The sequence below is a fragment of the Balaenoptera musculus genome, chromosome X (assembly GCF_009873245.2).
Source record: "Balaenoptera musculus isolate JJ_BM4_2016_0621 chromosome X, mBalMus1.pri.v3, whole genome shotgun sequence".
Taxonomy (NCBI): Eukaryota; Metazoa; Chordata; class Mammalia; order Artiodactyla; family Balaenopteridae; genus Balaenoptera; species Balaenoptera musculus.
The window spans coordinates 11,358,295-11,371,779 of record NC_045806.1 but is presented as its reverse complement, the minus strand read 5'-3'; the positions used below and the strand labels follow the sequence as shown (position 1 = coordinate 11,371,779).

The 13,485-nt window shown below is 39.5% G+C and overlaps 1 protein-coding gene across 2 annotated transcripts in view; it reads right to left on the bottom strand.

The window, feature by feature from the left end:
* GLRA2 (glycine receptor alpha 2) overlaps window positions 1-13,485 on the bottom strand; it is a 187,155-nt gene that overhangs the window by 102,826 nt on the left and 70,844 nt on the right. For both annotated transcript variants that reach the window (XM_036840261.1, XM_036840262.1), the window contains exons 5-7: window positions 9,736-9,818; window positions 6,911-7,048; window positions 5,083-5,297 (exon numbers count right to left, since the gene is read on the bottom strand). In XM_036840261.1, the coding sequence (XP_036696156.1) occupies window positions 5,083-5,297; window positions 6,911-7,048; window positions 9,736-9,818 (436 nt within the window). The remainder of the gene's footprint in view (window positions 1-5,082; window positions 5,298-6,910; window positions 7,049-9,735; window positions 9,819-13,485) is intronic.

Sequence of the window (13,485 nt, the reverse complement as noted above, 5' to 3'; positions counted from 1 at the left end):
CAGGGCTGGAAGCTGTGTCTCCTGCATTGGCAGGCGGATTCTTAACCACCTTGCCACCAGGGAAGTCCCCACCCTATGTCTTTTGAATGAAGCATTTAGTCTATTCATATTTAGGGTAACTATTGATAGGTATGAACTGATTGCCATTTTATTACTTGTTTTCTGGTTGTTTTTATAGTTTTTCCCTGTTCATTTCTTCTTCTTTTTGTTTCTTCCCCTGTAGTTTGATGATATTCTTTAGTATGCTCTTGTTCCTTTCTTTTTAGTTTTTGTGTATCTATTGTAGGTTTTCGATTTGTGGTTGTCATGGGGTTCATATATGTTGACCTATAACTATATCTACTTGTTTTAAACTGATAGTCATTTATGTTCAAACACATTTTAAAAGATCTACATTTTTTTAACATTTTTATTGGCGTATAATTGCTTTACAGTGTTGTGTGAGTTTCTGCTGTATAACAAAGTGAGCCAGCTATATGTATACATATATCCCCATATCCCCTCCCTCTTGCGTCTCCCTCCCACCCTCCCTATCCCACCCCTCTAGGTGGTCACAGAGCACCGAGCTGATCTCCCTGTGCTATGCAACTGCTTCCCACTAGCTAGCTATTTTACATTTGGTAGTGTATATATGTCAATGCTACTCTCACACTTCGTCCCAGCTTACCCTTCCCCTTCTCCGTATCCTCAAGTCTATTCTCTTCTTATGTGTCTTTATTCCTGTCCTGCCCCTAGGTTCATCAGACCTTTTTTTTTTTTTTAGATTCCATATATATGTGTTAGCATATAGTATTTGTTTTACTCTTTCTGACTTACTACACTCTGTATGGCAGACTCTAGGTCCATCCACCTCACTACAGATAGTTCAGTTTCGTTTCTTTTTATGGCTGAGTAATATTCCATTGTATATATGTGCCATATCTTCTTTCTCCATTCATAAAAGATATACATTTTTTTACACCCCTCCCGAAACTTTTGTGTTTTTAATGTCATATTTTACATTTTCATGTTTATCCCTTAACTGTTTATTGTAGTTATAGTTGCTTTTACAATTTTTTGTCTTTTAATATTTGCACTGGCTTATTTAAGTGGTAGATCCTTAGTCCTTAGTATATATTTGCCTTTCCTTTTTGGATTTTCCATTTCCTATAGATTCTTACTTTTTTCCATTTAGAGAAGACCCTTTAACATTTCCTTTATGGTAGGTTTAGTATTGATGAACTCTTTTAGTTTTTTCTTTTCCAAGAAGTTTTTACCTCTCCTTGGATTCTAAATGACAGTCTTGCTAGGTAGTATCCTAGGTTGCAGGTTTTTCCCTTTACAGCACTTTGAATATATCATGCTACTTCCTTCTGACCTGCAAAATTTCTGCAGAAAAATCAGCTGATAGCCTTATGGGGGTTCCCTTGTATATGGCTCTGTTTTTATCTTGCTGCCTTTAAAATTCTCTTTATCTTTAAGTTTTGCCATTTTAATTATGATATGTCTGTCTGGGTTTATACTGTTTGGGTCCCTCTGTGCTTCCTGTACCTGGACATTTGTTTCCTTTTTCACCGGTTTGGGAAGTCTTTAGCCATAATTTTCTTAAATACATTTTCAATCCCCTTCTCTCTCTCTTCTCCTTCTGGGACCCCTATAATTTGAATATTGGTACACTTAATGTTATGCCAGAGATCTCATAAACTGTTCTCATTTTTTAAAATTTGTTTTTCTTTTTGCTTTTCTGATTGGGTGGTTTCCATTACTCTATTTTCGAGATCACTTATGTGTTCTTCTATGTCACTTAGTCTGCTATTCATTCCTTCTACTGTGTTTTTTATTTCAGTTATTGAATTCGTTATTTCTGATTGGGTTTTTAAAAATATTTTCTTGTTCCTTGTTAACATTCTCACTGTGTTCATCTATTCTTTTCCCTAATTCAATTAACATTCTTATAAGCAATGCTTTGAATCCTTTATCTGGTAAGTTATTTATTTCTGTTTAATTATGTATTTTCAGTGGTTTTCTCTTGCTGTTTCAGCTGAGAGTAGCTCCTCTGCCCTATTATTTTGCTTAACTTTCTTTGCCTCTATGAATTTAAATGAAACAGTTATCTATTCCAGTCTGGAAGGGGTGTTCATATTATAGACTGTATGTGCCTAATGCCTTTGGTGGGAGAGCAGATTTGATGTGGACATAAGCCAGGTCTTTCCTCAGGAAGTGCTGGTAGCTGTCACCTTGGTAGGGCATAAGGCTGAAGATGGAGGGGCTAGAGATGTAGCCGGGTGTGTGGTGGGACTTCCCTTCTGCTCAGTGGCCATCACTGCCCTCCAAGTTGCTGGAGTAGAAGCCCTGAGGGTTGGGCTTGATCTGGCTCTGTTCCCTTTAAGTGTCTGCTTTCCCCTTTCCTAGCACTGGGACCTTTGCCCCAGAGCTGGGGATTGCTGAGGCAAGGGAGGCCCATGTGGGCTCTCGGCTCATTTTGCCACAGACAGATGTCTGAGCTGTCTCCGATGTGCTGCCAGTACAGGTGCCAGCAGTTATTTCCCTCGATCTGCTCAGATGCAGCCTCGGGTCCAAGTCCCCTTTGTCCCTCACTGCCAGTCTCTGCCACCCCTGCGCTTTTGTGGAGCTGCACTGCAGGGCAGGCGGGGCTGGTGTGGACTCTCTTTGTGTATTGGGGTAAGCTGTGGTGGAGTGGCCATCATCAGAGTTCTGGGCTGCTTCTGATAGGATGTTTGAGTCAGCACCGACACTGGCTACTGCCGCCTCACCCAGGCTCTGCCCTGGGACTGGGTCATCTCTGCATCCCATGACCAAGTTTCTTCCCTGGTTGTGGCAGCCCTAGATCCCATACCACACTGCGACGTGGAGTAAGCTTTGTTGGAGCATGCACTGAGGCAGTTGTGGGAAACTTGGCAGCCACTGGAGCAGTCCTCTCACCCGGTGGCCCTCTCTGCCCTGCCCCAGGGGCAAGCCAGTGCACAAGCACTCGTGCACATGCATGTTCCTCAGGAGCGGAGTCCAGGCTTCCCCCAGCCCTCCTATTAGTCCCAGTGGTCCTTCAAGCAGCCGAGGGGGCTTGTCTTCCCTGTGTAGGATGCCAGGACTGGGGCTTCCAATTGTGGTTCTCACTGCTCACTCCCCAAGGCGGGCGTCTGTTCGTGTGTTCTCCCTTTTCCTCTGAGTCCCCTCCCAGGGGCACAGGTCCTGACCTGATTGCTTTTCTTCCCTTTCTTCCCGATTACATGTGTATCTTTCTTATAGCCTTGGTTGTACAGGAGTCTTTCTGCCAGTTTCCAGTTAGTTTTCAATGAGAATTGTTCCACATGTAGATGTATTTTTGATGTGTTCATGGGGGGAGGTGACTTCCATGTCTTCCTATTCTACCGTCTTGATTGATCTCCTTTTTAACAATAGTTTTGACCATGCTGTAAAATCACAATGGCTAATAAGAATGAATAACAAATTTGTAAAAAAAACTCAAGCTCTCATTTTGAAAATAAATGACTATTCTTTTTGCAGCAATGAGTAGTTGGAGGCTAAATGTCTTGTTTTCACATTATCTGCTTGCAGTGTGCCTTCAGTACTTTAGCTGTCTAGTAAAATGTAAAATATATTTGTGTGTCCTAGTGTTTAATGGCATGGCATTACAGTGATAGCAGTAGCTAATAAATAACGGGATATAATCAAATGAACCTGTTTGGAAGGAGGCACAGAGGGGATTAGAATTTCTATTAGGCAATATTGATTTGTGATTATGTAGCTGAAAAAAAAAAAGCTGTTACCATTTCTGACATCTGTATTCCAACAGAAATATGACACAGGTATCTTGTACTATTTGTTATTCTAGAAAGTAAAAAAGTATCAGAGACAGCTCTATTCCTTTCTCTATTAGCATACCAAATCTAATATTTATCTTTGGAGGCATGGAACTTGAAAAATTTGTTTAACTATTTTCCCACTATTCAACCCGACTCCATTATAGCCACAGGCCTCTTCCGTACGCCATCTTATCTTCCAACATAGGAGATAATGTGGAACATTACATAACATTTCTCATCATGTCAGTTGCAGCACAACTGAACATAAGCCCAAGCCAGCCAAGATAGGGGATTACGTCTCAGTTATTTTCTGGAACTGAGTTTTGGAGGGACTGCTAAACCAGTATGAGACAGTGTATACTGAATACTAAATTGAACTCAGATTCCTGGAAAATTGAGGCTAATGGCTTAATGTACTCAGTGAAAGGGGGAAATACACATAGGCACATTTTGGGGCGCTGGGGCATTTCACAAGCAGAACATTTACCCTTACTTGCTTAAGCAATATTTACAAATGCAGAGGGCCGCTCTTAATAAAAATAGATTATGCAGCCATTATGATTTCTTATTCAGGGTGCTACAAAATGTCTTTCTGTCCCCAATATCCACTCCACACTTCTCTGTCAACCTGCCACAGTAGCCAGAACTTTCACCATCTTCAGTGAGTCCACTGTCCTTCTCTAGGTAACTGTGTCACTCAAAATAGTAGTGTTATTAGCCATGAAGGTAAATTAAGGCATAGCAAACATCCATGTGTCTGATTTGATACACCCTCATACTGCACCTTTATTTCTTAGGTATACTCATTGCATATGGCTTTTCTGTGTAAATTTGCGGGAGATTAAGTCAGTCTTTTATTACTGTAAATGACTTCACTGAGCATGTGAATCACAATAGCCTCCCCAGTAACTACTTGACAATACAACGTAAGTTGCATCAATCTTACTCCAGTTCCTGCAAGCTTCATGCCTCATAAACAACATGAGGTCAGAAGTACTCAAGGGCTTCTTAGAATTCCTGAGACATGTTTCTGCCTCCACTCATTCCTCTTCTCTCTCAACCCTGAATCCCCTTTCCCCTAATTGATCTGATTATGAAGCTCCCCCATGTCCTCAGAGCTCTAACTCTCAAACTCAGCTTTCCATTCTCTTCTTACTGCGTTTGCATCTCCAACAGTGCCGCAGGGTAGCAAACATTTCTGTCTTCACAGAATTCTCCAGCCCGTAGACCTCTGACAAACCTCTCAGGTCACTTGTTGTCAAGTGAGGAGATTTCTTACCTTTGGCAGAGATGCCCTGGAGCCTGAACTCTGGGTGGTCATCGTTAGGACTGTCGTGATGCCCAGTGCAACTCTGGCAGGGGCTGCATCCATGTTTATCCAAAAAGAGACCCAGGACAAAATGACTATCAACAGACTGGGGATGTACATCTGGATCAAGTAATAGCCCATCTGGCGTTCCAGGTGAAACTTAACCTCGATGCAGGTAAACTTTCCTGGAAACAGGAAGTGATGATTTAAAATCCAATTTGAATTTATCTTTCCCATTCCAGCCTCCCACTTTATTTTTATTAAAAAGGAGCATTAAAGATGGATTTGAAAGATTGCACAAAACGCTGACACCACACACCCAATTCAACTCTTTTCCAACTCAACCCGTAATGGAAATGACAGTGTGAGAACGAGTGATCTAAAGAGTCACTGGACCAAAACCATGTGGCCTACTTAATTTTCAAATCTGTGCTTGTTGCAGCCTGATTATTTAGACAGAGCTTCAGAATTTTCTAGACTATCCATTGGAAAGAAAATATTCATGTTTTGTGGGGGTTATAGTATGTAATATATAGGATATAATATATAACCTACAGCATATATGTATAGCATATGCTACACAGCATATAATATATAACATATAATATGAAATAGTTGAAACCATTCCTTCCTAAGTAGTAAAGTTCACATGGGGCTCCTAAAGGATTTGGATAATTGTGTGTCTATCTTTGTGTTACCAATAGCAAAAGAAAAATATACATTTGTAGAAACCATGAATATAATCTAGTCACTGTAAAAATTTCATAACCTCCTGGGTAATTGCTTGAGGACATTTAGAATAGTCCTAGAATCTGTTTACAGTGTTGCATTGCCTATAAAATACAGTGCATATAAAGATATTAAAACTTGTAACATACTATTAAGAGACAGATGTTCCTGCCCCTTACCACTTTCCTTCCTCTTTAATTGGCTTGGAGTTAGAAACACAGAAGGTAATTTAGCTTAGCTCACACAAATTATGAGATAGGGTTGGGTTCTTCTTGGCCAGGAAGAACACCTTAGAGTCAGGTTTTAGTTATTTCATAGGAAGCATTGTTGACTTCTGGAACAAGTGTTCATGGGCCAGAGCAGTCACTGAACAAACCATCATGTCTCGACTGCCTCTCTTTGATCAGCTGTGTGGCATCAAAGACGAGGGCGTTCATAGGAAAAGCTATCAACTTTACTGGGCGGGCATAATCTTCCAGGGAACAACAGATGCCCACTTGTTGCTGCTACCTCACATTCTCCCCCTGCCCCATGTGTCTGTCAGCACCACTGACAATGCATGACTTTAGAGCCAGCTGACTCCCCGCAAACTGATTTTCATGCACGCTGTCTATAGGACTGGAGAGTACAACAGCTGTATTTCTGGGTTTGCAAAGACCTATGCTATTATTTCTGTCTTCCACTAAAGCAGAGAGTGCAAATTGACCTGAGGAGCTAACGTCAAGAATGGATGCTGGGAATGGGCCAGAATTCATACACTTCCTGCACCATTTACAAGGTCTCATACACTTTTCCTCAGACTCATTTGTTAGTAGATGGTCAGCAAGAGAACAGCAAAAGATCCCCAAATCTCTTTCCTTCTCTCTTTTGGAAAAATTATCTGTTGGGCTCCCTGACCTGTTCGAAAGGATATAGGCATCTTATGTGTTGAGGGGATTTTGAGCCAAGCCCAGGACAGTGCCTTGTAGCTCCACTTTCTTGGTAAATATGAAGCAATTAAGGTGATGGGATATATACTTCAAGTGGCAGATGGAGCCCACTTGGGTTTAGCAGCTCAAAGGAACCTTACCAGTGTTGTAGTGCTTTGTGCAGTAGCCGAGCTCCTTCTCTTCTTTCAAAATGAACTGAGGCAGGGTCAATCCTTCAGCAACTTGAACTGGACCATCACTTAACCACTCAAATATCAGGTCATTCATCGTGTACCCAACTGGAGTAAACAAATCAGAGTGAAAAATTGAATGCATCTTTCCAAGAAAGCTTGAAAGTCTAGCCATGTAAAGAAACAAACAAGGAAATCATCTAAAGCAGACATGCTCAGTCAATTCAGGAGCGTTTTTTAATAAAAGAGCTGCAATCATCATGACAACTACATGTCATTGGAGCCAAAGAAATGGAAGACAGCAAGCTATTTCTGAATGATTTTTTTTTCTGTGTAATGGGAGAATGGAATTTATAAAGTCCATTTTTCTTCTGCCCACTCTATCCACTCAGTGTTTCTGAAGAACAAACAAGTAAACAAACAAAAATCCTTTGAAGATTGTCTTTACTTGAAAGAGCTGTGTCTGTGGATATCCATTAAGACAATGCAGTTCATGGCACCAGTCTCAGTATTTCAAATGAAAAGCGTTCCTTTTTTAAAAAAAAAGAGAATGGATTTATCACAGGCCTGCTTAAAATATTTCCATTGCAAACTTGGCCCCTCTCCTAGGGTCTATTAGCTTTGTTTTGAGAAAGTTTATGTTCAAGTCCTTATGGTCAATCCTCAGTTACTTTAGCAAGTGGGGAAGGCTATAGGCAGGTAACCTAAGAGGAAGCTGTGGGATATGCAAATCAAGCGTATTCATTTGTGCTAGTGTCTTGCTAAAGGGGCCCACACATCACAATGATTAATATGAAGTAAAACACATTCTCTGTTATATAAAGTCATATTGTTATATGACTTTTGAACCATCCAAAGTAAGATTGTTATCAGTTTAGTAAACCAAAGTTAGCTCTTAGTCTCCAAGCTCCTGCTAACTAGGTCATTATGTCAAGGGCTTCTGGGTTTTTTACACCCCGGAAATGAAGGCTACTCTTTTTTCAGGCATCAGTTCTCTCCCTTCTTTCTTTATTTGTGATATTTGAACTCTAAAAGGAGATTGAGGAGGACAAGGGTTATTATGTGAGGTTTTGGCTGGCCAGTAACCTCAGCAAGTTTATTAAGTTTATAGATTCTTATTCTTGTTTACTGCAAGGTAGTGACTCACCAAAGCTCCCCAGAAATCAATGGCAAAGTTAATTGGAATCTACTTTCCTCTTTCTTTGGGCCACCTTTTCCATTCAAAGCCAGAAAATAAAAACAAGCAAGGAATCACAAAGGGGACTTCGTATAAGCACTGACGGTCCACAAAGAGAATGGCCAACCCTATCTCTTCCACATCAGTGCTGCATGAGCCCTTCTTGGATATCTCCACCAAATACTAGAAGCTTGCCAAACACCCTCTATTCTTGTCTGGTCGGCTTCTTGCTGACCACTACAATAATAGTCCTTGTCAGCCACCCGGAAACCCCAGCTGGGGGCAAACAGAAGAGGTAAAGATGTGGGGAAGGAGGACGTAATATGAGGGTAGAAAAGTAAAGAGCAATTCCCACCCTTCACAGTCAAAGTCAGTGGTAAACACATCACTGCTTCTTTGATTTCATTACCTCTCGGTCCTACAAGGACCAAGCATATTTACTAATTGGAGTTTTTAAGCCTTGGAGGAGCCTCAGAGGACCGCTATGGTTGCTGTTTTATAGAGATACTAAGCGTTGGGTTGAGTCCGGGGAGAGGTGGGAGCAGTAGAGAAGCCACAAAGAAGGAATCATTATGTAGGAAAAAGTTTTTCTTAACTGTCTTCTCAAGAGAAGGGGCAATAGGGAAAAGGTGAATATATAAAGCCTATTGTAAGCCAGAAATTCTCATTTTATTCCTGACAACTTCTTCAAACAAGGATGTTTCATTATTTTGTTTATTTCTGTAGGAAGTTTCAAGGGAAATCTACAGTGATTTTAAATGATCAGAAGGAAACCCTGTCACCGCCTCTTTTTTAATAATAGTTGATATGTCTTTTTACATTTGTTATTTTTCTAAACCAAGAAGTTAAAAGTATTTTCTTGCCCCTGCCTCATTAAATCTCCTAACATCCCTGTAGGTCAGTAGCACTTATTATTCCCTGCATTTTACAAACAGAGAAACTGACAGAGCAAGCCAGAAAAAATTTCATGTCTCCTGTCTAAAAATCCCATTACCTTGGAGGCATCAGCAACTTATGGCACATGTCAAAGATTTCAGTGGCATCAGGGCCACGGCATAAAGGGGACAAAGTAGTAGCATTTTTCTATTCCCTTCACCAGGCCTTTGGCTATCCATTGCCCATCTAAGCGAGATGCCTTTATTCCGTATCATCTCATGCCCCTCAGTTTTGCATCCTCCTCTGGCTAAGGCCCCTGCGTCTTGTCCTCAAATCAATTATCCCTTCCTGCCAAAATTCCTTTGGGGTGAAGGTCTATACAAGCATTAAGATAGAAGGAAATACAATTTTCTGAGTAGAATGTGATTCATTATAGAGGTTAAATGACTAATAATCTTAATTTTCCCAGGAGACATTTTCATTTCAAAGAAAAGCTTACTAAATAAGGCTCATTTTTTGAGGAAGGGCAAGTTATTTGGCATTTTACCTCGAAAAATGGTCTTCGCTCTATTGGATATAAGACATGCACACACACTTTTGCTTGTCCTTCCCTTAAGGACCTCGGGAGTTGTTACGTAGGTAGAGAATGAGTCTTACGGGTTTTTTCTCCGTAATGACACATTGAAAGAACCAGGTCATTGGTTAAAACAAGCAGGTGGTCATTTCAGTAGTAGTGACTTACAACTCTCCAGCTGCATTGTACACGTCTGGACATCCATTGGAAAATTCTTCAAGTCCATGGGACAGGATAAGGTCAAGGTGAGCCTTAGCAGAGAAAAAAAATTTTAAAAACAAGTTTTAAATTTTTGAGGTCTGGTTCTTGAGAAGCAAACCAAAAACACATTTGGCATTAAGCAGAGTGACACTGATTCAAGTACTGAAGTCTCAGCTCTCACTCAGGACAATGCTTTCTAATTTTCAAATGAACAGTAGTCATTGGTAAATTTTTAAAATACTATAGAATTTTGCTGTAACCCCATACTCTCCACTTCCCATCTTCCAGCCTCTGAGTCTCATCTCCCCAGTGGCACTGGTTTCAAGTTTATTCTAGAATCAAGAAGAGCATTGAGAAATAGTGTAACAAGAACCGTGGGCTCTTCTTACACACACTGATGTCCAAAAGACGTAAAGTTTATACTGCTTTAGAATTGGACAGGTGGGCTTTGCTTCAAAGACGATAAATGATGTGATAAGCGTAATTGGTTGTGATAAGTATTCGCTCTCCTTCCATCAGGTGGGCAAATACTTCAGTATCTTTTCATTTGCTAACTACATGGATAGGTCAGTTGTACATTGTAGCATTCATTCTAGAATTGTGACAAATCTGGAGCGGGTAATCCTTGATCTAAAAAAAAAAAAAACAAAACCATTTGAGGATGGTGGCTTGTATAAATACATAGTCTTCTCCTCTCTGTACCCTGGGGGGACTACTATGCTCCCCCTTTCCTTAACTTTCCAAGCTCCAGCCAGCTCTGATTAAGTCTTTTATCAGGATATTGATTAAGCCACCACCTCTTTTCTACTATTTCCTTTTTTAGTCCTCAAGAAAATGGTACACACCTCTTGCTCTTCAGTTTTTCTATACCTCAGAGATTCAAGGGAGGAAATTAAGGTTGAGAATCAGCAGACCTGTGTTCCCTTTCAGGTACTGCCTCCAGCTGCCTCTGTCCCCAAAGCAAGACCTTAAACTCAGTAAACACGCATCCTCACCAAATGATGGGGTAGGATCAAATGATGCTTATTGCCATTTAGCTCTAGTACTAGAATCCATGTTATTCTGAAGTTCACTGCTCCAAGTTCTGTTCATTTTCTCTCAAACATCTTTTCTATCCATAGACCCTTCTAACTCTTACACCATTACCTAAACTCTCCCTTTCTGTCATGCTCTCCCCTCCTGGGTCCCTTCTCTTTCCTTTCTCAGCTTCATGTTATACTTTCTATACAAGCCAAGACAAAATTAAAAAAAGAGTGGCCCAGTTATTTTAAAGAAAGAAAAGATTTGGGATTTGAAGTGAGGTTAGACAAAGAATCCATGCTGACAGTCTTCAAAATCATCAAAATACAACAGTGACTGGGAAAAGCAAGATACAAAACAGTGCAGTATAATCTCAATTATGTAAATATGTTTTCAATATTGGAAGTAAACACAACACTATATTAAGAGTAGATATTTCTGGTTGGTGGGATGATTCTTTTTTTTTTTTTACTCTGTTCATTCTGCATTATCTATATTGACAAGTGTAGGCTATTCTAAGATGTCCGTCTTTATGTAATTAAACATGCCTTTCTTCAAACAATAGCTGAAGGGTAAAATTATTAAATTATGTTTTATTCAATAATGTTTTGCTATATTATAATTATATTATTATTATTAAAATTTTGCCACAAACATACAGTATTTCACCTTCATTGCTAAATAAATTACCTACCTTCTCTGAGCTATTCTGAGAACACAAATACCATGTTTCTAAAGGAAAAACAATAGTTTTGGGTTCTAACCATCTGAGTTAAAATAACATTTTAGACAGGAAAAATAATTTTTGTCAGTTGTGGAGTTCATTTAGAGATATCAGTATAAATATAGTTAAAGATATTTAAATTTCTTCCCAGCATAAAGACTTTTTTTTTGAGATTTTATTTTATTGAGATCAATGCCATGAACTCTTTAAAGTAAGGGAAGAGTAAAAGAATCAAAATGAAAACCTCTAATAATCAAAAAATTTAAAAAATTTGACACTTTATTAAGGGAGGGGAATCTCAAAAGGATCCGTGGGTTTAAAACTGTTACTAACACAGTAAGAATCTATTTATTCTTTTCTATTTTTTTAAAGAGGAAATATTTACATCAAACAAAAATATGTCCATCATATAAAAATAATCAGAGGGCATGTGTATAGTTTAAGTGAATCAAAACTAGAAAACTTGGAAATTTCATTATGATTTTGAAAAGTTTACTTTTGAGAAATTAGAAAATAATAATAGCAAAAATGAATACAGCTTAAAAACATGCAACAGGAAATTCAGTTGTATTTTGTTTGCTATTGGAAACAACCCAATTTTAGTATTCTTAATCATAGGTTTGCTGAATACAATTCTTTTGTGAAGTGAACTTTTCACATTTATTTAGGGGGAAGAGGCTTCAGACATGATATTTCTGCCTTTGTGGCAGATCTAACAATCCTATAGGAACCCAGAATTTTTGGGGTCAAAACTATTAACAGCCATGGAAAACCCCCCTGAGAGAAATTCCCAATGAGCATGAAACTCTCTCTGAATTTTGTCTCAGCTGAGAACTCAGTGGGTATTTCCCGTCTTCCTTATTTGTTTTTCTAATTTCCTTTCTAGGTAGGTTTTGTATGGGAACCCAATGGGTGCCAGTAACAAGGAGGCAAGTTAACAGCTCCCCACTTTGCTAAATCACGTCATCCGCTGAGCAAATGGGAAGCGATTGGAAAGATCTAATCAGTTCTTTCATGGCCAAGACAGCCCATAATTTATGATGTCTAGTGTACCACACATCTGCAGGCCTAAAACTCAGACTTGCCTTTTACTTAGTTTTTTCCTTTTCATTGAAGTATATATTAAACACAGTTAAAAATACACAAATCTTAAGTTACAGCGTGATACCTTTTTGCACCTATACCCACCTGTTTAACAAGCACCCAGACCAGATTTAGAATATTCCCATCACCCCCAGAACATTCCCATGTGCTCTCTTCTCAGTCAAGAACCTTCAAAAGTAACCACCACTGCTTTTTTTAAAAGCTATTTTTTAATTTAAAAACATGAGTTTTGGGGAAAGAACGAGACGATATTATTTTGTACAGAGATGCAGAAATTGCACCAAATAAGACTGACACATACAACATATACTAAAATGTGAACTATTTTTATCCCCTTTACTTTGGCTCTCCATCTTTTTTTGGGGGGGGGGTCTCACAGAATTAAGTATTTTTATTGAAAGTCAGATTTTTTGCTAGCAGACACTGCCTACAGCATGTCAGATTTGCTCTCCTCTTCCTCACCATCTAAAATATTAAGGCCATTGCGTGTGAAGGCAGTGAGCTGAGGCCACCCATCTTCCATTTGACTTTTCTTAAAGAACTCATTTCCTGAAGCATTGTCACGCATCCCCCACTGTCATTGTGGTGACATGCATGCACTCAGGGCGCCCCTGCTCCTGTTTGCACAGGGAAGGAATAAAGTTCCCTTATAGAGGCCCTACTTCTTTATAGAGAGTAAGAAGGCTGAGTGAACATTTTGATTTTAAAGGCAAGAGGGTAAGACAAAGCACAGGAAGTCAGCTTCCCCCCAAATCTCCCTCCCCTTCCTTACTACTCTCCTATTCAGTTCACCTTGCCATCACACCAGCTCTTGGGTTTATACCTTACTTAAAGTTTAAAAGACTGATAGATGCAGACATTGTAAACTG